Here is a 24,305-nt window from a genome sequence, read left to right on the forward strand (position 1 = left end):
GGGGATTTTTTTATCTAGTCTATTTGGTATTCTGTATGTTTCTTATACCTTCATAGGGATATCCTTCTTTAGGTTGGGAAAGTTTTCTTCTATAATTTGTTGAATATATTTTCTGTGCCTTTGAGCTGGAGTTCTTCTTCTTCTACCCCTATTATTCTTAGATTTGGTCTTTTCATGGTGTCCCAGATTTCCTGAATGTTTTGTGTTAAGAATTTGTGGGATTTAATGTTTTCTTTGACCAAGGAGTCTATTTCCTCTATAGTATCTTCAGTGCCTGAGATTCTTTCTTCTAATTTCTTGTATTCTGTTGGTTATACTTGTCTCTGTAGTTCCTGTTTGTTTACCCAGATTTTCCATATAGAGAATTCCCTTGGTTTGTGCTTTCTTTATTACCTCTATTTGAGTCTTCAAGTCTTGAACTATTTCCTTCACCTGTTTGATTGTTTTTTTTGGGGGGGGGGGTTCTTGGGTTTCTTTGAGAGATTTATTAATTTCTTCCAACTTTTTGTTTGTCTTCTCTTCCATTTCCTTAAGGGAGTTTTTTACTTCCTCTTTAAAGTTCTCCATCATTTTCATAAAGTTATGTTTAAAGTTGTTTTCTTCAACTTCCTCTGGGTTAGAATGTTCAAGTCTTCCTGTTGTGTGTCTGCTGGGTTCTGATGTTACCATGTTGCTTTGTAGGATGTTGGAAGAATTCTTGCATTGGTGCCTACCCATCTCTTTCTTCAAATGAGGCTGGCAGTGTCTTGGCATCTTCGTCCAATCCTTGCTGTGACTGTCTCTTAGGTTCCCTCTTAGGTCCCCTCAGTATTGGAGCAGGCTATGTTTTAGGATTCCCTGGATCTCACAAGCAAATAGGCAGGTTTGGGGACAGGGTGGGTTGGAGGATAGCCCAGTCACAGGAAAACTCCTTGCTGGCTGGCTAGAAAAGCTGGGGGAGTTGTGAGGGGCCCCTCGGTTTTATCCCATTGGGAAGGTCCCAGAGAGAGTGGCATCTGGCTCTCTGGTCCTGTGGCCACTGACTCACCTCTTAGGTCCCCTCAGTATTGGAGCAGGCTGTTTCCTCTTGCTTCACTCTTATGGGACCAATATGACCTGGTTCTACCTGTCTTTTCAATTAAGTATCTGTCATTGTCTAGCTAAAATCTCTGTACTGCAAATTAACTTCTGGAGACCAAGTATGACTAGCCACTGGTCACTGGTCAATGATAGGATGTGTTCCATTCAGCCATGACCTGAATTAAAGGTGGATGGTTCTTAAGCCTGCCCTATCTGTGTTCCAGTGATACACTCTTTAAGTCTTTAGGGCCATCCTGGCTTATACTCACCTGCTGTTTGCAGATTTCATTTTGAGCTGTTTAGACAATTGTACCTCTGAGCTATTTGGAAACCAATTCACTACTCTAACCTAATGACTTAGAAAGCCTGGTGTCCCAACCCTAGGTATGTTGTAGGTGTATTGGAGGTGTTCTGGGGAAGGAGGAGAGCATTCAACTACTTTTCATTAGAGGAAAGAAACTAAACAAAGGACTTTGCCTTTTTAAAGGACTACTTTTTCCCACAGTGAGTATAGAAAAGTATCTTTAAGACTCAATTGTGCTAGATGGCAAACCATCCCAAACTCCATGGCTTTTTTAACCTACAGCACTTACTGAGCTCACAAGCCTGTGCACCGACTAAATGGCTATTCTTGTTCCGGCTGCTAGGGGATCAACTATCAGATGATTCACAACAGCAACAACTCAGAGGGCAGAAGCATGTCATAGCAGAGGCTCCATGCGCATTTGCCTCACCTCTGACTGGCTAGCATATCTGCTGTACTGATGGTTGGGGTGGAAGAGTAGAAACAGAGACACACGGGGCTTTCTCAAAGTTCTGCATGGATCGTATTGACAAATATCCCATTCACCAACATGGCCAAATTCAGAGTCAAAGGGCAAGGAAACAGATTCCACACATGCAGTGGGAACTCCACAGTCACTTGGCAAAGGAGATGGATACAGGGAAAGGGGGGGAAATTAGGACTGTTGAGGCAATCAACCTACTGTATCTTAACCCTAACTCAGTGGCTTGAACAACAGCCTCCTATATATCTTCAGTCTTCCCTAGAGAGACTAGGATGCAACTATCCTGATAGGAATTCCTAAAACAAAACAACAGACTACCAGGGTTGGAATGTTGAAGCTATTTCCAGAAATAACAAATAAATAACAATTTATATATAAACTAGCAAGAACATAGCACTCAGATGTTGGAAAGAATCGGATTCGCTTCCCTCTTTCCCCTAGAACACCCTCTCCACATACCCACAATATACCTAGGTTTGGGACATTCTGCTTTCTAAGCCATTAAATTGAAATAAATTATGAACAGCTCAAAACTAAAATTACGCTAATAGCCAGTGACTACATACCAGGATGGCCCTAAAGAGTAAAGACTGTATCACTAGTACCCAGGTGATACAGGCTTAAGGATCTCATGACTTTTCTTGGAATCATGGACCAATACAATGTTAGGAGCAGATGAACTTTAGGTATCATCTAATTTAGTATTTCTCAACATTTAATCTCTATTTTGTAACCTCTGTTCTGTTCCTTGTAATTTTTCAACTGAATCGCTTTTTAAAACTCAATTTACTTAAAAAAAATTATATCATGGCCATAAGTTGAAAATGACTATGATTTGATGTAAATAGAAGATAACCATAAAAGAAACAAAAGGAAAACACCACACTATTATGAAATTCTTGGCAGATGCTTAAGCATGTCTCAACTTTACTGGAAATGGGGTTAGTGAAGGATGAGTTAAACAAACATTATCCTCAAACTGACAGTGTCTTCCTGATGAAGTCAGGAAGGGTTGAATGAATCTTGAAAAGGTCATTTTCTTACCATCTAACTCAATGCTATTTAGTGTTCTCTTCTTGTACCCTAAAAGCATCATGGACTCCCTGACCTGTGGAGGTGCCACCCTTTGAGGAAAATCAATACTCTAACTCCCTTCATTCACAGATACAGGAATCGAGGCATCCTGGCAAATTCTAATGGCTGTTGTGCCATGTCATGAGAAGTCAGCATCATCTCTAGCAGTTGAGTTAGGGACTAGGAAAAGAAGTCAGCCATAAAAGAAGTAATAAGACAGAAACTAGTTGATGGTCCCTTTGTACAGAATTCAGTCTGATCTGGTTTACACTTACCTTTATAACTCCTGTCCTTGACTAAGTGGGACACTGTCTGTCAACCCCTACAAGCAATAGAAACTGTTGTCTCTAGCTTCCAAATAGATCTACCACAATCTAAGACCTTTAAATAAGGAAAATTCTGGAAAGAGGTATCAATACAAAGAGAAGGGTCTTCAGTTATTTCATCCTGAAGACTATTATGATACAAAGAAGACCCAAGGGCAGTTCTCCGAGAGTTAGCCCTCAGAGCAGGTGCCAGGACTGTGGCCATAGCACTCCTGGTCTTCCGGTCAAACTGATCATCTTAGTTAGGATTTCTATTGCTGTGAAGAGACACCATGACCACAGCAACTCTTATAAAGGAACATATTTGACTGGGGTTGGCCTGCAGTTTCAGAGGGTTAGTCCATTATCATCATGGACAAGTGGCATGCAGGCAGACATGATGTTGGAGAAGGAGCTGAGTTCTCTATCTTAATCTGAGGGCAGCAGAAGCAGCCTGTATACTACTCTGAGCATAGCTTGAGAAAAGCAGACCTCAAAGTTCACCCCCACAGTGACACACTTCCTCCAACAAAACCACACCTACTCCAACAAAGCCACACATTCTAATAGTGCCTTTCCCTATGGGAGTCATTTTCTTTCGAACCACCACACGAATAAAGTAATACTCCTTGTCTTCTTATCTTTTAAAATGGATTTTTTTATTATATTGTTTATTTATTTCTCTACTGCAAGGAGCTTGTGTGCACGTCTTGGTGCACATGTGGAGGACAGAGGACAACTTACAGATGTTAGTTCTCCTCTCCACCATGTGTGCCCAGGGATGGAACCTCAATGGGCTCCTTTATCCACTGAGTCATATTCCCACCCCTTAAAACAGAGTTTTGGTTGAAAATCATTTTCTTAAAAAAATAAAGTGGAATTTAAAAAGTCAGATATTCAACTAAACTCTTTATTCTATTGATTCTGGTTTGGGATTAAGCTTGTAGGCATTTTTTTTTCCAGATATGAGAGGAAGTGATAGTCCTTAAAAAATCGCTCTCCTTGTCTTATCTTTAAGAGTAATATTAGTCAAACAGCGATCCATCTTTAATTTTAAATATTTCTGATTTTGAGGGAACAACATGGTACACATATTAAATTAATGAACGTTTTCTTTCGCTGCTTGTCGTAGGAGAGAAAAACAAAAGGCAACCTCAGTGCCTCCTCCTACTTATGAACCTGCTCTCCTTCTCTGTGCTCTGACCTTTAAAGAGCCCCATTCAGCTCTTCCTTCATCTGAACAGTGCAGGCTAGTGATATAAGAACAATAAAAAAGACCAAGTGCCTATAAAATTCCCTCATTTGTCTGTAGTCGAGAGGCTCCCCTCATCTTTGTGTTGTTCCCTCTTCAGAGTCCCTGAAGAAAGAGACTCTCATCCACCATGTATGGATGGCTCCATTGTTCTTCCCAAATTCTTCTGAAACACTGACAGAGGTTTTGAACTTTCTCACTGTCTAGTATGTCAAAGCTATATAGAGATCATACCTCAAGCTCAAGACTTTGGATTTAAGCATGCAGTAGTTGGTCACTGTGTTAGCACACCGACAAAGCCACTTGAGAAAGAATGGAGTGTACCCAGGCCAGAGATCAAAGGGAGGTTGTACCCATTTCTCCTATATTCATAATTACATCGTCGGTACAAATTGCCATGGCATGCAGCAGGAACTCAGCATGATTTGGGTAAAGAGAATAGCTATAGTGTTATCTCGCGCTAGCTATATGACCTTGAGTGAGAAAGGCATGCTGCCCCACAACTGTAAAGCAAGGATGATTCTTTTCTTTTTCGTTTTGCTTTCTAGTTTTTGAGATAGGGTCCCACTACATAGCCGAGTCTGGCCATGAACTCCCAATCTTCCTGCTCCCCCTCCTGAGTACTCGAATGACAGCTGTGTACCACCAAACCTGGCTAAGATCAGTGTGTTTCTTACAGAGCTGGGAGGAAGAGCCATGTAAAGTTCCGGTGGAGGTGGATGCCTACCATCCCTTCCAAAGATGCTTACTGCAAGTCTCCCATCTGTGCTTCTGAGGGGCTCAGATGAAAGAACTGAGGTTAATATTTTCTGAAGAATCATCCACTTTTAAAGCTGCCCCCTTTGAATTGGCAAGGCGCAGGGTCAAGTTCTGGGGGTCTGTGGTATGTGGGAAGAAGTCCATGTCACACATCAGAAATGTCTAGAATACGGAGAGTGTCTAAGTCCGGCACACTGGGTTCCTGGGCAGCTGGGATGTTGGTTGAGTGTCAACCAAACCTTGTAGACTTGAGCGGGAGCCTTAAAAGAGACAGAAAATACCTTTCACCCAGTCCTTGCATTCCCATTTTACAGCAGGCTAAGTATGGCCCTGTGCCTTCTATGAATTATAGTTCGTTGGCCATATTTCCAAGAGTTTTATCTAGGAAAGGATTCCAAAGTAACATCTTGGCTGAAAGGGGAGACTGTAAGGATTAATTAACAACATCTACCATGAGTACTGGATGAGGTAGGAAGGCTGGTTTGCTATGGAGGATTATACAACAATATATGGAGTAAGATCTTCTATTGTTCTGGACAGAGACTTTGGGAGGAAAATCCTATATTTTTCTGTCAGTTTTTTGTTGCTATCACAAGAGTTTTCTATACTAGCAGATTATGGCAGCCCTTGATGAGACCTAGGAGTAAATAGGACAGATACTCAGGCTCTGACCTGGCAACAGACATCAGTTTGCACCTAGAGAAATGTATGACACTACATCCTGGTGTCCAGCATCACCACGTTTAGCTGTATATCTCTCTCCAGCACCTGCCTGTGTCAGGTAGTGCCCAGGAGGCTGTGTTCTTCAGCTTGGTGAACAAGAGAGACAAAAATTCTGATCTCGGGGCTTATTTTCTTGGAAGGATGCTGTTGACCCTTGTTTCAGGTTAGGTTCTACCGATTTCAGTGATGAGAACGGAACTCAGTGTCCTGTTTATGCTAGTTAACTACTCTTTTCATAAGCTATATACTGACCCCCTTAGTTACTAAGGTTTATAGGGGAGGGGCAGTTCCAACCACTGGGATGCTGTTCCACAACCTGTGGAGTACCTTTTCTCCTGGCCCACACACTCTTGCCAGACTGTGACTAGCCCATCAGTGCATTCCATAGCCCAATTGTCCATTTCTACCTCTGAATGCCTCATTAGTGGAAACTGGCACTTCCTGTTTCTTCCCTGTGATGTGTCAGTGTGACCCACATAGACAAAGCACGGAAGTCCCTTCAAATTTGGCGAGAACTGCACAGCCAAACTCAACAGTTATAGCCAAATTGCCCCTCTGTGCTCACACCTGCCCTATGGCGCTGCTTCTAGAACTCACTCTCTTTGCTCTCAGGGTTGATGGCTCCGTCTAAGTATTTAACCAGTTCTTCAGACTTATATCCATCCCCCTGATTTTACAATAGTCTGTATGGCCAGTTTTTGAGGCTGCAGTTAGATGGAAGTTCAGCCTTATCAGACTAGACCCTTTAAATGGTTTCCTTTGGGGAAGGAGAAGAGCAGTTGAATCTCTGCTTGGACTCCTAAAACTTAGACACCAATTCAGCCTCAGCATCAGGTCAGACGCTGTATCACTGGGTACCACTCCCAATCTTTCTATACCAAGTACAAAGTGAAAAAAGTAAGAAAGGGGGAGACGGAATGATAGCAGCCAGTCCACATAGCCCTCAACTGCCATCCATGTGGGGGGGGGGGGGGGCATCACCAGCGACCTGTTGGTATCATAAGACTGTCGAAGATAACTTACCATCCTTCCTGATAACTGCTGCTTGTCAGGTTTGGGAAGTATCCTGTTCAACCCCATTAGTGGTAGACATCTGTGTATTTATTTGAGTTATTGGATGTTCTAGTTGTGACAAATACCCAGAACAAGGGAGTCATCCGTAGCCCTCATGGAGCAACGCTTTGCACTAACTGCTGCCTATCACGCTTACAACGTCTTTGCTGATATTACCAAATAAAGGCGGTCCCTTAACTATTCACTTTTATTGCCATTATCACTGTCACAAGGAACATCTAACTCATTCACGCTGCACTTCTGGCCATAGATGACGTTCCTCAGACTGTCCTGACATCTACACTGCCAGTCTGAACCAACTTAGTAGGACCACAGGAGTTCACGCATGAATGCTCAAGAGATTTCTCCACTCAGTCAGCAAACACTGACTATCCTGGGGTGCATATGAACATGCTGTGTGTACTGCTGAACCTTGAAGAGCAATGCCTCAGTGGGAATCTCCTGTATGGGACAAACAAGTAACCGGGCAGTGGCAATAGTGTGAGAGCCCTGAGAGAAACAGCGAGAGTGTTCAGAGTTGAAGTATATGATTAGCCTAATCCGGGCTAAAAGGGTAGACAATGGGCTACACAGTGCACACTAGAGAGAAGACATGAGCCCTGGGTGAAGCTTGGGAGCAGCACCAAGTTGTCAACAGGTCTTATAGAGGCAACAGAAACAATGTGGCTCAAAATCAGGAAGTCAGATGGAGACTGGATTTCTAGGAACTGCAGGAAACTTGGTCCAGCCTATGCCCATAGGGAGAAGTGAGAAAAGATAGCCCTGGAGAGCTGCCTGCAGAATTTGGACATCACCTGTTGGTGAATTTCCTTCCAGGACCCTCTTACAGGGCTGTCTTGGGTGGTCAGTGCTACAAATGTCAATAACAAGATTCTGCCTTCTAGAAAACACCCCATTCCCACGGATGTGGGAATTATCTGGCAAATAGAACCAAAGGGAGCTTTGGCCTTCTTATCCTAGCCATAAAATCAGGATCTTGGTTGCCTGATGCTAATAAAACCTTTGCTGGCTGCAAAGGTATTTTAATTTAAAAAAAAAAATCATGCGACCTTTCCAGCTTAACTAAAGCTCAGTTACTCAACCTCTAAAGAAAGTAACAAGGGAGGCTAAGAGCAAATGCCATACCTATGACTCCGGGGACTTCTGGTTCAATTCTGGGTGAGTGTTAGTAGTGTTTCTAGCTGCCAGGTGACCCCTGGATATTTAGAGCTGAGAACCTGCAGAGTGCAATGCCTGGCAGAAGGAGTTCTGGAGAAGAATGGACCCCCTTTCTGTACTCCTCGAGCCTTGTAGATTCCCACACCACTCCTTCTTCTAGATGCTCAGCTGCAGCCTGTAGGTGCTGCTGAGGCCTCCTGAGGTGCTCTTACCCACTGCTTACAGACATATGGTTGCACTGGAAGGGCTAGCTCACCTACCCCCTAGTACTTACAAGCAACTTCTGGCTTTGTGATGGTTTGAATGAGAACGGCCCCCATAGGCTCATATATGTGAATGTTTGGGTCCCTGCTGGTGGACTGTTTAGAAAGGATTAAGGGGTGTGGCCCTGTTGGAGGAGGTGTGTCACTGGGGGTGGGCTTTGAGCTTTCACACCAGGCCCAAGCTCATTCTTTCTCTTTCTCTGCCTGCTGTCTATGAATCAGATGTGAGCTCTTAGCTACTACTCAGGCTATGCTGTCTGCCTGTTGCCGTGATTCCCACCATGATGGTCATGGACTAACCCTCTGAAACTGTAAGCTAGTAGCCCCCTCTCCCAATGTTTTCTTTTATAAGGTGCCTTGGTCACCGCGTCTCTTCATAGCAACAGAACAGTAACAAAAACAGACTCTATGAGCTAACTTTGCAGGGCCATAAACCATTATTGAGGTCTCCCCCTCCCCCACTTACCTAGACACTCCAAGCTGGCCTCATTAGCACATTACTTCCGCTCACCCAGTCCCACACATCGCCTTCCTCCCGGTTCCCACCTCCACATCTCCCTGAACACTGTGTTTGCCATGTAGTTGCTGCAGTTAAGTTATATGCCTTGTCCCTGAAATGCATGACTTGGAATGAAAATGTAGCTGGTTTGCTATTTAAAGGCAAGTAGCTCTGGGCTCTGTGGTCCCTCCCTGACATCCCACTCCCTATTATCCTCCTCCTCCATCAGGGGCACCAAGTGACAAGCTCTCTTGGTGCTTCCCGGGGTGCTGCCCTGGGCTGTTCCTTCTGTACTGAGACAGCAAATTGTTGGCTGGGGTGGTGGATTGTTTCCCACAGCAATTAACAGTTGCCCTGGTGTAAATTTCCAATCAATAGCCTGCCATGCTCAACTCCAAGCTGTCCGCTGGAGGCCTCTACAGCGCATTTTGAAAGTAACTTGCCAGGAGGTAGGACTTTGGCCCTGGATCCTCCAAAAGCCCTCACCAAGCGTTTTAGGAACACCAAATACCCCCTCACCACTGCCAGGGCCCAAGGGACGGAGGGACCAGGCAGGTGGCTCTAGACACCTTTTACAGTCTGATGACAGATTGGGGACACAGGTGGAACCGCCTCTCCTCAAGAGTGGTGGCCCTTTGAATATTCATGAAGCTCTCATTTTCCAATTTTGGCTTTTTTTTTAAACTTTCTGCTGTTTGAGGTGGCTGTATTTTTTCTTCCATTTAAACCCCTCATTTAAATGTCTCTTTATCTCTCATTCTTTCTCTCTCTCATGTAAATCAAATTGCCATGGTTTCTCATTTTCTGACTATGTCGCTTCCTCTAGCCCCCTGTGGACAGAATGAGACCCGAGAAGATGGCAAGACAATCCAGTTACCTCCATGCAAGACAGGAGCATGGATTGTGCCGGCCATCATGGCCTGCTATCTCTTGGTGGCGAACATCCTTCTGGTCAACCTCCTTATTGCTGTCTTCAAGTGAGTGGCCATTCTCTAGGCAGACAGGTGGATGGGTGGGCAGCGTGGATGGAGGGAGCTGATATTTCAAAAAGTAATGATTTTGTTTTTGTCTTGTGACTTTCTGATCTGTTTCAGCAATACATTTTTTGAGGTAAAGTCGATATCCAACCAAGTATGGAAATTTCAGAGGTACCAACTCATCATGACGTTCCACGAGAGGCCGGTTCTGCCCCCACCGCTCATCATCTTCAGCCACATGACCATGATATTCCAGCATGTGTGTTGCCGGTGGAGGAAACACGAGAGTGACCCAGATGAAAGAGACTACGGCCTGAGTGAGCGGCAAGCTGGCACCTGCAGCTGGAAGTTCCCAGCAGTTCCCATAGGCAATCAGGCAGGATCCGTGCCCTGCTTGGTTCTCCTGCCAGATTTCTCCTGCCTCCTGCCTATTTAGGGGAGTGGGAATGGGACCTACTTGATGAGATGCATGACAGAAGGAAGACAGCATAGCATGAGTAGAAGCCACAATTCTTAGCCACTTCTTACTAAGAGAAAAACCACTCTCCAATAGAATTAGTCACCTTCATACACTCTTACTTTTCAGATATCCCACCACAAATCTACACCACATTGCTCTACACCAAGTGTTATATTAGGTAGCATTTTTAAACAGTATGGCCTGAGTTCTATTCCTCCATGCTCATTTTTGGGAATGTCACTATTCCAGATCTTAAATGTTTTTCTAAACCTTCAGCTTTGTGCCTATATGATCTTGTGGAGACAACAAACCTTGCTTTGGAAGGACAGAACAATAGCCTCTCCCACCCACAACCCACCTCTAGCCTGGCGTTTCTAAAGGGAAGTTTGGATGGCATTTGGGCTGGAAGAGTTCCTCACTGTGTAAGAATGTGTGACACATTGCAGGAGACTTAACATCTCTATCTCTGCATATTAAGTGCCAGTAGCTCCTGCAAGCTCCTAAATGCCCATGGGTACCAACTCTCAGGAGCCACTGGAAATATAATGACTTATAAACAATCTGCTGTGCTTTTTTCAAATGTTTTAAGTCTACTTCTGCATTAAATCCACAAGCAAGAGCCTCTAGCATGATGGTCCAGGAACCTACCTCTATCCATGGGATACCAATACACCATGGTTTAAAACCAGAGCCTGTTAGTGAACTTCTTCTCTAAGCCTGGAGCTCTTAGTGAGCTCCCTGACAAAGCAATGCCAAACTTCCTTCTAGATATTCAAACCAGACAGTCAGAAACACCTGGCAATTCCAGTTCCATTCCCTTCTGAAATACAAGTTTAGGCAAACAGAGAGCTGGGGTGCTCAAAACATGCCAGCATGGGCAAACACTAGGCAAGGAACACTGTAAGAATAATGCTCTGGAGGGCCAGGCGGTGGTGGTGCACGCCTTTAATCCCAGCACTCGGGAGGCAGAGGCAGGCGGATCTCTGTGAGTTCGAGACCAGCCTGGTCTACAAGAGCTAGTTCCAGGACAGGCTCCAAAGCCACAGAGAAACCCTGTCTCGAAAAACCAAAAAAAAAAAAAAGAATAATGCTCTGGAGTTGGGGTGAGAGAGAAGAGGAGGGAGGGGAAAATAGTCAGGATGTAAAATAAATTAATTATAATAATAAATAATATTGTGCTGGGGGTCACCTCAGGGCTCCAAGTCAATTTCAATAAAGCGTGAACACTTGTGGTAGGAAACTCTGCTTAGCGAGAAAGCCCAAGATGACTGGAGATACCGTACCTGACAGAGGGCTTGTGAGGTATTTTCATCATCATTGGGACCAAATACCTATCAAAAGAATCTTAAAGGAGAGACTTTCTGTATTTCACGGTTTTGAGAGATGGAGTTCAGTAAGGGAGGAAGACCTGGCAGTGATGGGTCTCCATAGTAGCAGGGGTTCGAGGAACGTGCAGCTCCTCGTACCTTGGGAGATCAGAAAGCCGGAAAAACTAAACAGGCACCCAGGCGAGGCTATGAACCTTAAAAGATGCATCGCCAATAACCCAGGCAGAGCTTACATAGTGTAAGGCATTACTCCCCTCTGAGGACCAGCTATTCAGACACATGCGTCTGAGGGGGATATTTCCTGTTCAAACCACAGCTGAGGCAGCCCAGAGACCTATTTCTTCTTCAGAGCCCGTTTCATGGGTCCAAAGAGACTGAGAAGCTCCACCAAACTCTCTATGTGATTTGCTTTTGTGTTTCATTTGTGAGACAGGGTCTCACCGGATATCCCTGGCTACCCCGTAACTCACTATGTAAATCAGGCTAGCATCATCCTGGTAACAATTCACTGCGTTCTCCCAAGTTCTGAGTTGAAAGGCAGGTAAAAGCCACCCCCGGCCATGTTTTCAGCCAGAGTAGCACTGGATGTGTCGCCAGGTCCCTGGACATGCAGCAGGGAGGAGCAGGTGACAGACTTCTCAGAGACGGCCTTCCCAGAAGGTCACTCTTGAGAATGTGGGAGGGTGAGAGGCGCGAAGAGCAGAGAGGCAGGCCGCGCATGAGCCTACCCATCAGGGAAGAACGAGGCTCTCCCGTCAGTCTGTAGCTGTCATTAAACGATCCCAGAGCACTGCCAAGTTCTAATTGAGTCTCAGAAAGAGGAAAGCTAGAGTTATAGGGTAAAATCTGACATGATAATAGTTTTATTTTTTTAAAGAAGTATATTTTATTTATTAAAAAAGAGCAGCATGGGGACTGGGGTTTGATTCAGTCAGTAAAATGCTTTTTATACAAGCATGACCTGAATCTGGGTCCAGAGCATGCATAGAAATGCCAGGCACAGAGACAGCAGCAGTGCCTGTAAAACACACAGACACACACACACAGAGACACACAGACACACACACACACGGGGAGAGAGAGAGAGAGAGAGAGAGAGAGAGAGAGAGAGAGAGAGAGAGAGAGAGAGAGAGAGAGAGAGAGAGAGAGAGAGAGAGAGAGAGAGAGAGAGGTCAATGAGGCACTTATAGGGTGCCAAGTAAGTTCTGGGTCTACTCCTTTGGATCTCAGAAACATCCCTACCAGAGGGCATCATGGCTCTTCGGGATCAGGGAGGGAGTCTACACACAGTCTCTCTTCTTTTTGACCCTTCTGCTCATGGTTCTGTGCGGTTTTATGACCACATTTCAGTGTCCCTGCCTGGCACAGCAGCCCCTCACCTTAGGAGCCTACCATATTGAAGAAATGCAGCCTGACTTCCAGTGATCTCCATAGTCCCAGCAGCCTTTACACCCCATGTTTTACAGACCCTGGCAAGTTCCAGTGGATGCATCTAGGCAAGCAAGAGTGATCTGGGGCAACAAAGCCACGGAGCTGGGATTCAGCCCTCCTAAAATTTGCATCAATCCCTGCAACATCTCAAGGGTCCAGGATGAGAAAGACTTCCTGATTTGGGAAATATCCACAGCAACCCTCTTGCCCTAACCCTGTTCCAGAAACCACTTAAAGGCTCACAGTTCCTCCAGACTTCTTTTGTTGCTATAGCATTGATGTAGATGGTTACCTTCTATTAGAAAACCAGAATAACAATAGCACAAATAAGGACAGCTCCCTTTTCTTAACTTACAGAGAGTGAGGGAATGGTCCAAAACTCAGCATGGCTCACTGAGAACAAAGACACAAACTCCTTCTAGTTTTCAGCTCAGTGTTTCCTTCTGCATGACTTTGTTTTCAAGGTCACAGAATAGTCACTGGGCCTCCAGTCATCAAATGTTTATGTTGAGGTTAGGAAAAAGAAAGGAAGCTGGGGAAAAAAAGCATAGAAAGAGCAGCCATGTATCTTTTTTTTTAAATCAGGAGCAAACTCTGTTCTGACATACCATCCGTCTCTGCAGTAGACTTCTTGCTCAAAACCAAGTCTTGCAGTTTCTAATAATTTCAAGGGTGACTAGAAATGTATGTATTTGGTTTTACTGCCTCTGTAACAAGGGAAAAAGACAGGGAGAAGGTGGGGTTGCACGAAGATTATTATTCAATAACGTTGGCACGTCACACTACACAGCCCAGAAATTTTGGAGCCTTTAAGAAACATCCATGCTCCCAGTTGCTTTCTTTCCCTGGCTTTTCTTATGCTCTCAGTCCTGTCGCTTCCTTAATTAAACCAAGCTCCTGTGGTACCCAGGTTTACCCAGGTGGGTTCCAGAGACCACAGTGACTCTGCTGCTCAGGAAGGAGCCTGTGTTTCAAGAGACCTAATTAGATTTGGATTCTGTGTGGGACTCGCAATAGAATCTGGTAGACATTCCCCAGCCTGGATTTCTTTAAAGCCGTCATTAGGCCACAGACCAGATGCTGCTGCGGTCCCTGCTCTGTCTCATGGTTCTTTCTCTCCCTCTCCCCCAGAACTCTTCATAACTGATGATGAGCTCAAGAAAGTCCATGATTTTGAAGAGCAGTGCATAGAGGAGTATTTCAGAGAGAAGGACGACCGCTTCAACTCATCCAATGACGAGAGGATACGGGTGACATCAGAAAGGTGTGTTCCCTGGGCCCTGCCTCGCAGAGATGTGTCTTATGGCTGTCCATGGACCAGATAAATCTGTTCTCACATCTCCAAAACACAGACATCTTATCTTTACTGCCCAAGAAAACATGAACCTTCTGAAAGAACAGATTGTTGACCAATCAGTCCACAGACCAAACTCCTAGAAATATCCTGGGTTTTTCCAGGAGACAGTGAAAGCTTCTGCCTGGACAGAGTGCATTGGTGAGTCTAGGGCAGGTCTGACTTGGACCAAAAACTAGAAAGTTTTGTCCCAGACAAAAAGCAAAGAAGGCCCAACCCAACCTGAGGCTCCTCAACAGGTTTCTGCTTCCTTCTATAGACTATTGAGTACTTGTCTCCAAAAGAGAATAGCCCCATGCTTGGCTTATGTGGGTGTTCCATGTCATCTAGATAGGCAAGAGCATGGGTTCTGTCAACCAGTGAAAATAATGATTGGTATTTTACCAAGAACTACTTTTGTTGTTTCTTTTTTATAGAGTAAATCTAAAAACAAAGACATAAATGCCTAATTTTCTACCCAGATTCACTTAGTACTTACCAAAGGGCTTTGAAAGTCAGAAGATCTATATGAAAAATATTCTGTACAAACATGAGTACCTGGGTTCATATCACAAGAAAAGGCATGGCCTCACGTGCACCCGTAACCATGGTGACCATGGTGCTGTCAGGGGTAGAGACAGTAGGATCGTTGGGGCTTGCTTAACTTCAAAAATGCAGGCTCCAGGATCACAGAGAGACCCTGCCCCCCAAAAGTAAGCTATAACACACACACAACAGAATTTTTGATATCTAACAGTTCTAGGTCTTATGTCTCTCATGTGGCTATAGGTTAATAAAACCATCATTCCAATCTGGTATATTCATAATGCAGCATGTGGGGCTAGCTTCCAAAAGAACACTCAGAGAGTCCCGGAGAACTGGTGTAACCACACTTTAACTGTTTATACTATAAAGGCAGCCAGAGAAAATGGTAATAGCATTGACGACATAATAGGTCCGTAACTGCAGTCAGTGTGAATGGGACTTCAAAGATTTAAGAGACTTGTTTCTAATCTTCATGAGTGATACTTTGTGTGCCCACATCAAAGATTCTTTATTAACTGTGTCGAAATCACATAAGATGTAATTTTTTTTTGGTCCCTTACTCTTTCTTTAAAGAATGCAGAATATACACATAGATATAATTGCATATGCCAACGAGCGATTGGAACCATAGGTACCAAGCCAACATTAATAAGATTTAAAGCTCTGCACAGGTTTTATTCACATCTGCCACTACAAAACAGAGAGATTTATGATATGCTGTAAAGTAGTTCCCTGGCAAACAGAGGGAGGAACTGAAATTCCAAAGCGCTCTCATGCTGAGGCCTTGGAAAGCTGCTCATGAATGGACATACAGCCGCGTGCTTCCAGAAAATTGTGCCATGTGGGAATATTACCATAGCTGAGACACATTTCCTCAGCGTATGTCTTCGGGCCTTTGAAATGCTTTCTGAATTCAGAAACACATAGGCCTAGGAGGCAAGAGAGGCAGGAAGGGAAAGGCATATTAGATGCCAGGAAGGCTTTGCCTCTCTGAGGAACTAGAATGAAGAGGGCCAGATGCCAGCATGCATGAGTATACTGCGACCATGTCAACAACTCCTTCTGGGAAACCCAGCAGGGAACCAGAGTCTCCCACTCCATGTCAGCATACCCTGCAGGACTACTCCCTCCCCTGACCTGCCAAGGGTGGCTTCTCAGAGTGTGAGCCAGGTGAGAAGGCACCAGGCATGCAGAACGAAGGAGAAGCCTCCTGTATCTTGGTCTAGGCCTCAAGAATCTGAAAATGCAGGGCCACAAGCCCAGTCCCCATTCTGCTTCTATGGCTTCTACTTGCTTTAGAGTTTAACTGTTCTTTAAATGGGTTCTTTGCATTTTTAAGAAAACCAAAAACTAGCATCTTCCAACAATGGAATGGTATGTAAGCACAACAGAAATGTCTCGGGGTGCTTTGGGAGTCTACCAAAAGACCAGGGCATCTGTATTGGGTGCCTCAATATCCTCCAGGATACGTCTGTTCTGAGTGCAGAGGCAGCTGGTATCACCTGCCTTATCCACAGCCTCTTAACAGAGACAGAGAGATCTGGGAAAAGAGGTCTGCACACATGTATCTGTGAGTAGACACATTGGTATGGATGCTGATGGCTGTATTTCACTACTGATTGTACACAGTCCATACAAAAGAGAATATTATGTAACTGTACCTTTGTGTTATACAACCTGAGCACAGGGATTTGAAATCAGAACAACTAAGAGCTTGTTCTCTTTTCATGGGCATGCGCCACCTCTCATCTTCCCTGTACCCTGTTGTCACCGACTTCTGAGTTCATCTGAAATGAACCACTCTCCATCTGGAGATGTGAAGGACGGGAAACTAAAGTCAGGTTACTTTCTATATAACATCGCGGTTTTCACAATGACCTCTTTTCTTTGGGTTACTTAGTCACTGTATGTGTAGTCCTTGGGGCCACAATCACTGACTGAAAGTTCTTGGCAGAGTCTGTGTGTGCGCGCATATGCGGCGGTCAGTGGACAAGTTGCAGGCATAGGTTCTCTCTTCCTCCACGCACATCCAGGGATCAAACTCAGGCCAGCAGACTTGGTGGCAAGTGTCTTTACCTATTGCGCCATCTCACTGCTCCCAAACGTTTCAAGGAAAAAAGGAAGAAGTTTAAAGGAAGCTGCCTTGTTATAGAACAAACATAAAGTAAATTTGGCTCTAGGTCCTTTTTAGATTTTAGCTTCCACGTTAAGCTCCTTGCAGCTAGCTCCATGTTCTCATCCATAGACTGTTGGGTGGTTAGATGGTTAATCACCCTCAGAGTGATAGATGGAAATGGGTTAATGTTAGCTCTTTCTGTTTTCTACAAGACTTAATACGCCAACTACATAGGCATGCAGAGAAGGGGTGAAAATTGGTTAAGACTAATTCTTGACCAGGTTAGGTGTGCCATGCCTTGAATCCCAGCACTCAAGAGGTAGATCTATAGAGAGACTCTGTATGTATGTATATGAGGCCCTGAATGTTTATATTTGTGTGAAAGTGTGTGTGTGTGTGTGTGTATGAGTGTTATATGTGTATATGCATGGGTTTTTTTTTTTTTCAGCCCCTTTGCAGCTGGTTTCCAGCTCTAGCTTGATTTTCTTAGTCTGGGATGCCTTGCTTTTAGGGCTCCCGTCAGAACTTTCCTAGTGTACCTGAAGGGCCTCTCCCCTTCTTTTCACTCTCCCTGGGTTCCCGGTCTGGGTCCAGCTGACCTCCCTTGTTAGGCCTCAACCCTCTGACTCTCTCTTGCTCCTTTTCTCTATGATACGGAACCCTAAGCCATAGGGCAGTAAACCAAGGGGTCCCACTATCCAGGCTATGGCATGCAGACATTTCTCAGCCCTTAGACCAGTGTAGGAGTATCAGTGGGAGATAACTCCAGTCTGCAACACAGAGAGACGCCTTTTCAAGATTACTACCAAAACTAAAGAAAATCACTGGATTTGAACATTTCCAAAATGTCTTTCGACACAAACGTATTCAGATTCTGTAATCCTAGGTTACGGCAGGAATGTCATTCTCTCCCCTTCAGTCCCGCTCATTACCCATAACCCCTCCACGTTCCTCCCTTCAGCCCCTCCCTTTACCCATAATCCCTCCACATTCTTTACCCATAATCCCTCCACATTCTCCCCTTCAGCCCCTCCCTTATCCATAACCCCTCCACGTTCTCCCCTTCAGCCCCTCCCTTACCCATAACCCCTCCACTTCCTCCACTGCAGCTCCCCCTTGACCCAAGCCCCTGCCCCATTGATTTCCTCTTGGAGCAGAGCACAGCTTTGCCATCTCCTAGCCTTACCTTCTAATTTCCCATAGCAGAGGAACCCCGACCCAGGTGACTCTTATTCTCTGCTTCTCGGTACAGGGTGGAGAACATGTCCATGAGATTGGAGGAAGTTAACGAGCGAGAACACTCCATGAAAGCGTCACTCCAGACCGTGGACATCCGGCTGGCTCAGCTGGAGGACCTCATCGGACGCATGGCCACAGCCCTGGAGCGCCTGACGGGTCTGGAGAGGGCGGAATCTAACAAGATCCGCTCAAGGACCTCCTCGGACTGCACAGATGCAGCCTACATCGTCCGCCAGAGCAGCTTCAATAGCCAGGAGGGGAACACCTTCAAACTTCAAGAGAGTATAGACCCTGCAGGTGAGGAGACCATATCCCCAACTTCTCCAACCTTAATGCCCCGTATGCGAAGCCATTCTTTCTATTCTGTCAATGTGAAAGAGAAAGGTGGGATAGAAAAGCTGGAAAGCATTTTCAAAGAAAGGTCCCTGAGCTTACACCGAGCTACTAGCTCCCATTCAGTAGCAAAAGAACCCAAAGCTCCTGCAGCCCCTGCAAACACCTTGGCCATTGTTCCGGACTCCAGAAGACCCTCTTCATGCATAGACATCTATGTCTCTGCCATGGATGAGCTCCACTGTGACATAGACCCTCTGGATAGTTCCATGAACATCCTTGGGCTGGGCGAGCCAAGCTTTTCAACTCTAGCACCTTCCACAGCCCCTTCAAGTAGTGCCTATGCAACCCTCGCACCAACAGACCGACCTCCAAGCAGGAGCATTGATTTTGAAGACCTCACCTCCATGGACACTCGATCTTTTTCTTCAGACTATGCCCACCTCCCAGAATGCCAAAACCCCTGGGACACAGACCCTCCAATGTACCACACCATCGAGCGTTCCAAGAGTAGCCGCTACCTAGCAGCCACACCCTTTCTCCTAGAAGAGGCCCCCATTGTAAAATCCCATAGCTTTATGTTTTCTCCTTCAAGGAGTTACTATGCTAACTTTGGGGTGCCTGTGAAAACAGCAGAATACACAAGTATTACCGACTGTATCGACACAAGATGTGTCAATGCCCCTCAAGCGATTGCTGACAGAGCCACCTTCCCTGGTGGTCTCGGAGACAAAGCAGAGGACTTATCTTGTTGCCACCCTGAGCGAGAAGCAGAGCTGAGCCATCCTAGCTCTGACAGTGAGGAAAATGAGGCCAGAGGCCGGAGAGCTGCCAATCCGATCTCCTCTCAGGAGGCTGAAAATGCAGACAGAACCCCATCCAACAACATCACAGTTCCCAAGATAGAGCGCGCTAACAGCTACTCAGCAGAGGAGCCAAGTGCGCCATATGCACATACCAGGAAGAGTTTCTCCATCAGTGACAAGCTTGATAGACAGAGGAACACCTCAAGCCTCCGAAATCCCTTCCAGAGAAGTAAGTCCTCCAAGCCGGAGGGCCGAGGGGACAGCCTATCCATGAGGAGATTGTCTAGAACATCAGCTTTTCATAGCTTTGAAAGCAAGCACAACTAAACCTTCTTACCATGTGTTGCAGGAGGCTCGAGAACCCAGCACTAAAACTCTCCCCATGTCCACCTTGTCCCCCAACTTCCTTGTGTCATATCCGCTTTACTCTTAGCTGAGCAAAACATTGCCTTGGGAGATGTTAACTCAAAGGTAACCTCTGGGCCACAGGTCAAGCAAGCATTCCTTCTGGCCCAGTGCCAAACACAGGGTTTTCTGGCATGTTCACACTTGTTGAAAAGGGAGGGGGAAAGAGGACAGAAAGGGTTTAGAGATGAATGTGTGTCACCAGGCACCACTGAAAGCCACGAGCTCTGGGGAACGAGTTCAAGCATTTTCCATGCCAGCAGGCATCTTGGGACTTCTGCCCTGTTACCAAGAGTTGAGGAGACAGGGCTAAAATTACAAAATAAGATAAAATAGCCAGCATGCAAGATGAGATATTCTAAACTTCCATTCTGTTTTCTTTTCACATTGGTTCCATCACTGGTGACTGATGAAGAACATCCCTTTTATTCAGTATAAGCCGGCAGCAAGCAGTTCTACCTAACGTCCCACATCCTTCTCATGCCAACACTTCTGTAATTGGTCATTATAAAGAAAAACAAGGTAACAGTCATATATACAGTTCGCCTGTCTCTTATATATTCACTTCTGGTGCCACAACTGTTTATCTCTTTAGAAGAAAATAAGGGAACAGAAATGCCTTTTTTTTTCCTTTTTGTCTTGCAATCGAAATGAAAGAAGAGTTGATGTTGAAAGCAAGAGTGTTATGATTTATAATATACCATGGGCAACCAAGTGTGTAGTCAAGCAAGCTCAGGACGAATGTAATTAAATAATTTTATATTTTTAAGTTATTTTGTATCTCACCTGTCATCAGTGAATTCACTCATCAAATATGTAATATTGAACTTTAAGAAAAACAGCAATGGGAAGAACTAACATTCAGTTGCCACGTGGGATGTTGTTGTAGTCTCACCGTTCATAGTATGTGATGCTGCTGTGTGGCCTGCTTCCTTTGCATGTCTCCACTATGTCCTCCGAGCACCTCCAAGATGTAACTGTCAAATTCCCACACCACTCATCACATGACCATTTTGTATTTGAACACATGGTTACATGTGGATATTTTCATACCTAGAATTTAGCCATCGAATCTGGGCTCAGCATAAACTTAATCGGAGTTTTTCAAGGGCTGGTATCTTTTTTTATGGGAAATGTTCCAAAGTACTTTTTGTTTGTTTTGCTTTTTTCCAAGACAGGGTTTTTTGTTTGTAACAGCTCTGGCTGTCCTGAAACTTGCTTTGTAGACCAGGCTGGCCTCAAACTCACAGAGATCTGCCTGCCTCTGCCTCCCTAGTGTTGGGATTAAAGGTTTGTGCCACCACCGCCTGGCCCCAAAGTATTTTTTAAGGAAGTTTAAAAACCATAAATAATCTTAGACTTGACTAGGGGCTTGACATCCACCCAAAGCCATCAGTTGCAGGCAGACCATGAATATGCTTCTTATTTACAAAGTAATTTTTTTAAAAAAAGGTATAATAGGCCAAAAGAGAAAGCAAATATAGCATATGCAGAGTTCCATAGTTTATGCTGTTTATGTATATACACACGTGCACAGATACATGTTTATATACAGTAATAAAGCAGACAGAGAAATTTCTTAACAGGCTTGACTCCCTGTCATCTGAAGGTATAGCCAAGATTATTTTTTTATATTGAAGAAGTTTCAATGGAACAAAGTTCACTGTGCTATTGGACCCACTGCTGAAATTACAATTTTTAGAAAATCTCTGTCTTTTTAATCTTTTCTTACACTGAACAAGAACTGTCAAAGTGGCTCACCCTTGTCCTCTGCCTCCTCCTGTTTGGAAGCACGCACTATTGTGACATCTCTTTCACTCTGGTTTCTCTGACAGGAAGCTATTACCACCAAATACAATCTTAATAAATGTGTGATTCCAAGCTAGTTTGTATTACACAGCCTATAATGGAGGCATAAATTTCTAGACTAGAATCTAGATTTGAAGTGGGATAAGAAAATCTCGACCACAAAACTTTAGATTCCTATTTGGATCATCGCATATTTTAAAATAATAAAGTCTTTAAGAAAACCAATTTGGAGCCAGGAGTAGTGGTGACGCATACCTGTGATCCCAGTACTTGGAGAGATGAGGCATGAGGATGAGGAATTCAAAGTCAGCCTCCACTACACATCAAGGTCATGGCCAATCTGGACTACATGAGACCCTGTCACGAAAAATGAAAGAAAGAAAAGAAAACATATTCTGAGCTAGGGCTAGGGCTCACTTCCTTAGCATACTCAAGGCCCTGTGTTCCATACCCAGTGGAGGAGGGGGGGAGAAGAAGGAGGAAGGGAAAGAGGAAAAACAGAAACATGATTCATGTCCCTGGCCCCAGATGCTCTCTGGTTCTTTTAATTGTAGCGGTATCTCATTTGGTGACATCAAGTCAATCCCTCACAAAACCTTTAGCCTTTAACTATGTATGTATGTGTATGTATATATATATATATATATATATATATATATATATATATATATATATATATATATATATAAAAGAACCAAGCTTTTCATCCTAAAACAAGTGGCAAGCTCACATACATGTAGAATCAGTTTTCGTCCTTGGTATTTCAGTAACACCCAACCTCTTTGTTGAAAACTATGCTGGAGACACATCCTTATTGATCTCTCTCCCAACAGACATGCATTGAATCCGAGAGTAAATCATTTGACTCTAAGCTTCCTTGAGCCATGAGTCCCTGTGAGAACCTCATGGAAACTTTGAGCCCTCTCACCCCCCAAATTCACATCCATGTGAAGCTGCAATGTAGCTTTCAGGGGCTCATGACTCCCCTGGTTCCACAGTGGCTGATGAGGACAGAGACCATGTTCATCAGCAGCCAAGCTGAAACAGGCACTGTACACTTTTAGACCATTTCCCTGTGATTCTTTGGAAGGCCATGTCTCTGCGCTTCTGTTCCTTAGAGTAGATACGGTTAGCTGGATGTGGTTGGGCCACTTTCATGACTTTGATTAGCAAGGATTCTCAAAGACAGAAACTGAGGGAATTCATGGAGAAGTCCAAGGAAATGAGTTTGTCATCTGTGACCACAGGGCAGGTGCCAAGCACCGTGGGGCCTGGCTTGGGACCTCATTGGAAGCAAGGAAGAGAAAGGACAAGCCTGAGTGTCTCTGTTTGTTCTGACCACCTGAGAGAAAGAACGTGACCTGGGAAAGGAAACACTTAACAGTCCTGAGCTTCTGTTCTGCATGAAAATTAAGTGCTAGCCTCCTTGGGGAAGTGTGTGGAATCTCTAAGCCAAATGTAAACAACTTCAGACACAAACTGTGTAGGCCTCATAAGCCATCTCTTTCCTGTACGTGTGTGTGTGTGTGTGTGTGTGTGTGTGTGTGTGTGTTCTTTTCAGTCCCATCTCCTTCCATGTCTGGGTTCTCTGCACCAGTGTGGCATCGATTCTGTGGCCTTGTACAGACTGCTTGTGTTCAACTCATTTGTCCCACCATGTCCCTGATGGAGGGGACCTTAATTACCTGCCTCGTGAATTTAAGCAGCTCATGAAGACCATACATTCATAAAGTCATAGAGGGCTCAAGAAAGAGATAGCTAATTTAATCGTCTGCTTCATAGGTGCCAATTTTTATATACTGCAATGTGTAATGATTTGTTCTAAATTGCTTGCTTGTTCCTTTGGGGAAGAAATGATGGATATTTTATAAAAATGGCCATATTTTATATTTACAGTTAGAAACTGATAGATTTGAATGGAGTGCTAGAACGCAAGAGGATAGTTGTCATGGCCAGTTTGTGTTCCTGCAAGTCAAAGGAGGACAGTCAGGGTGCGGCACTTTATAGACCTGGGTGTTTCTTTAATGTTGACGCCTCCAGGGCCAGCTATTACTTAGCACTTTGAAAGTTCCCCCTTGGAAAAAAACAATATATATATATACATACGCATATGCCAGAATAATGAGACGGGGGGGGAGGGGCATTTGTGAAAACACAAAATGTGTTTCTTCTGAATGTTACAAATGTATTTTCAAATCCGGTTTCTATAGATAACATTATGGTAGATCACTGGATAGTACGTTTCTTTTCGTCTTCCTGCAGCTGTACAGTCTAATCTCCCTGGGTGTTTGGGCTGTTTGATTTCCTTAAAGATAATATTATCCAGTTATCCATCATGCTCTGTCTATAGGCTATGCCATGTGACATGTTGGGCGATGCTGTATTATAAAACACATGTAAACCTATCTGTAACCTGTGTTTAACCCAGCATAGTTGTAGCATGTGGTTGTATTAATGAACGTCACAGGACCGCTTTTTACTCATTTATAAATCTGTAACATTCAATAAAGAAGCACATGTGGCAAGGATTGATGGCGTTCCCATTCCCACGTTATTTAGCAGCTTCTG

The 24,305-nt window shown here is 44.5% G+C and overlaps 1 protein-coding gene across 21 annotated transcripts in view; it reads left to right on the plus strand.

Annotated features, from left to right (window-relative positions):
* The window catches only part of Trpm3 (transient receptor potential cation channel subfamily M member 3), a 789,469-nt gene extending 769,103 nt beyond the window's left edge, over nt 1–20,366 (plus strand). For 20 of the 21 annotated variants that reach the window (XM_038320029.1, XM_038320049.1, XM_038320011.1 and 17 more), the window contains 4 exons: nt 9,781–9,931; nt 10,049–10,248; nt 14,282–14,414; nt 18,398–19,850. In XM_038320029.1, coding sequence (XP_038175957.1) covers nt 9,781–9,931; nt 10,049–10,248; nt 14,282–14,414; nt 18,398–19,850 — 1,937 coding nt within the window. Of the gene's footprint in view, nt 1–9,780; nt 9,932–10,048; nt 10,249–14,281; nt 14,415–18,397; nt 19,851–20,343 lie in introns of those variants that run through there. The other variant, XM_038320132.1, reaches the window with a different exon arrangement.
* Nucleotides 20,367–24,305: the final 3,939 nt, after the last annotated feature.

Source organism: Arvicola amphibius, chromosome 1 (genome assembly GCF_903992535.2).
Source record: "Arvicola amphibius chromosome 1, mArvAmp1.2, whole genome shotgun sequence".
NCBI classification, from domain to species: domain Eukaryota; kingdom Metazoa; phylum Chordata; class Mammalia; order Rodentia; family Cricetidae; genus Arvicola; species Arvicola amphibius.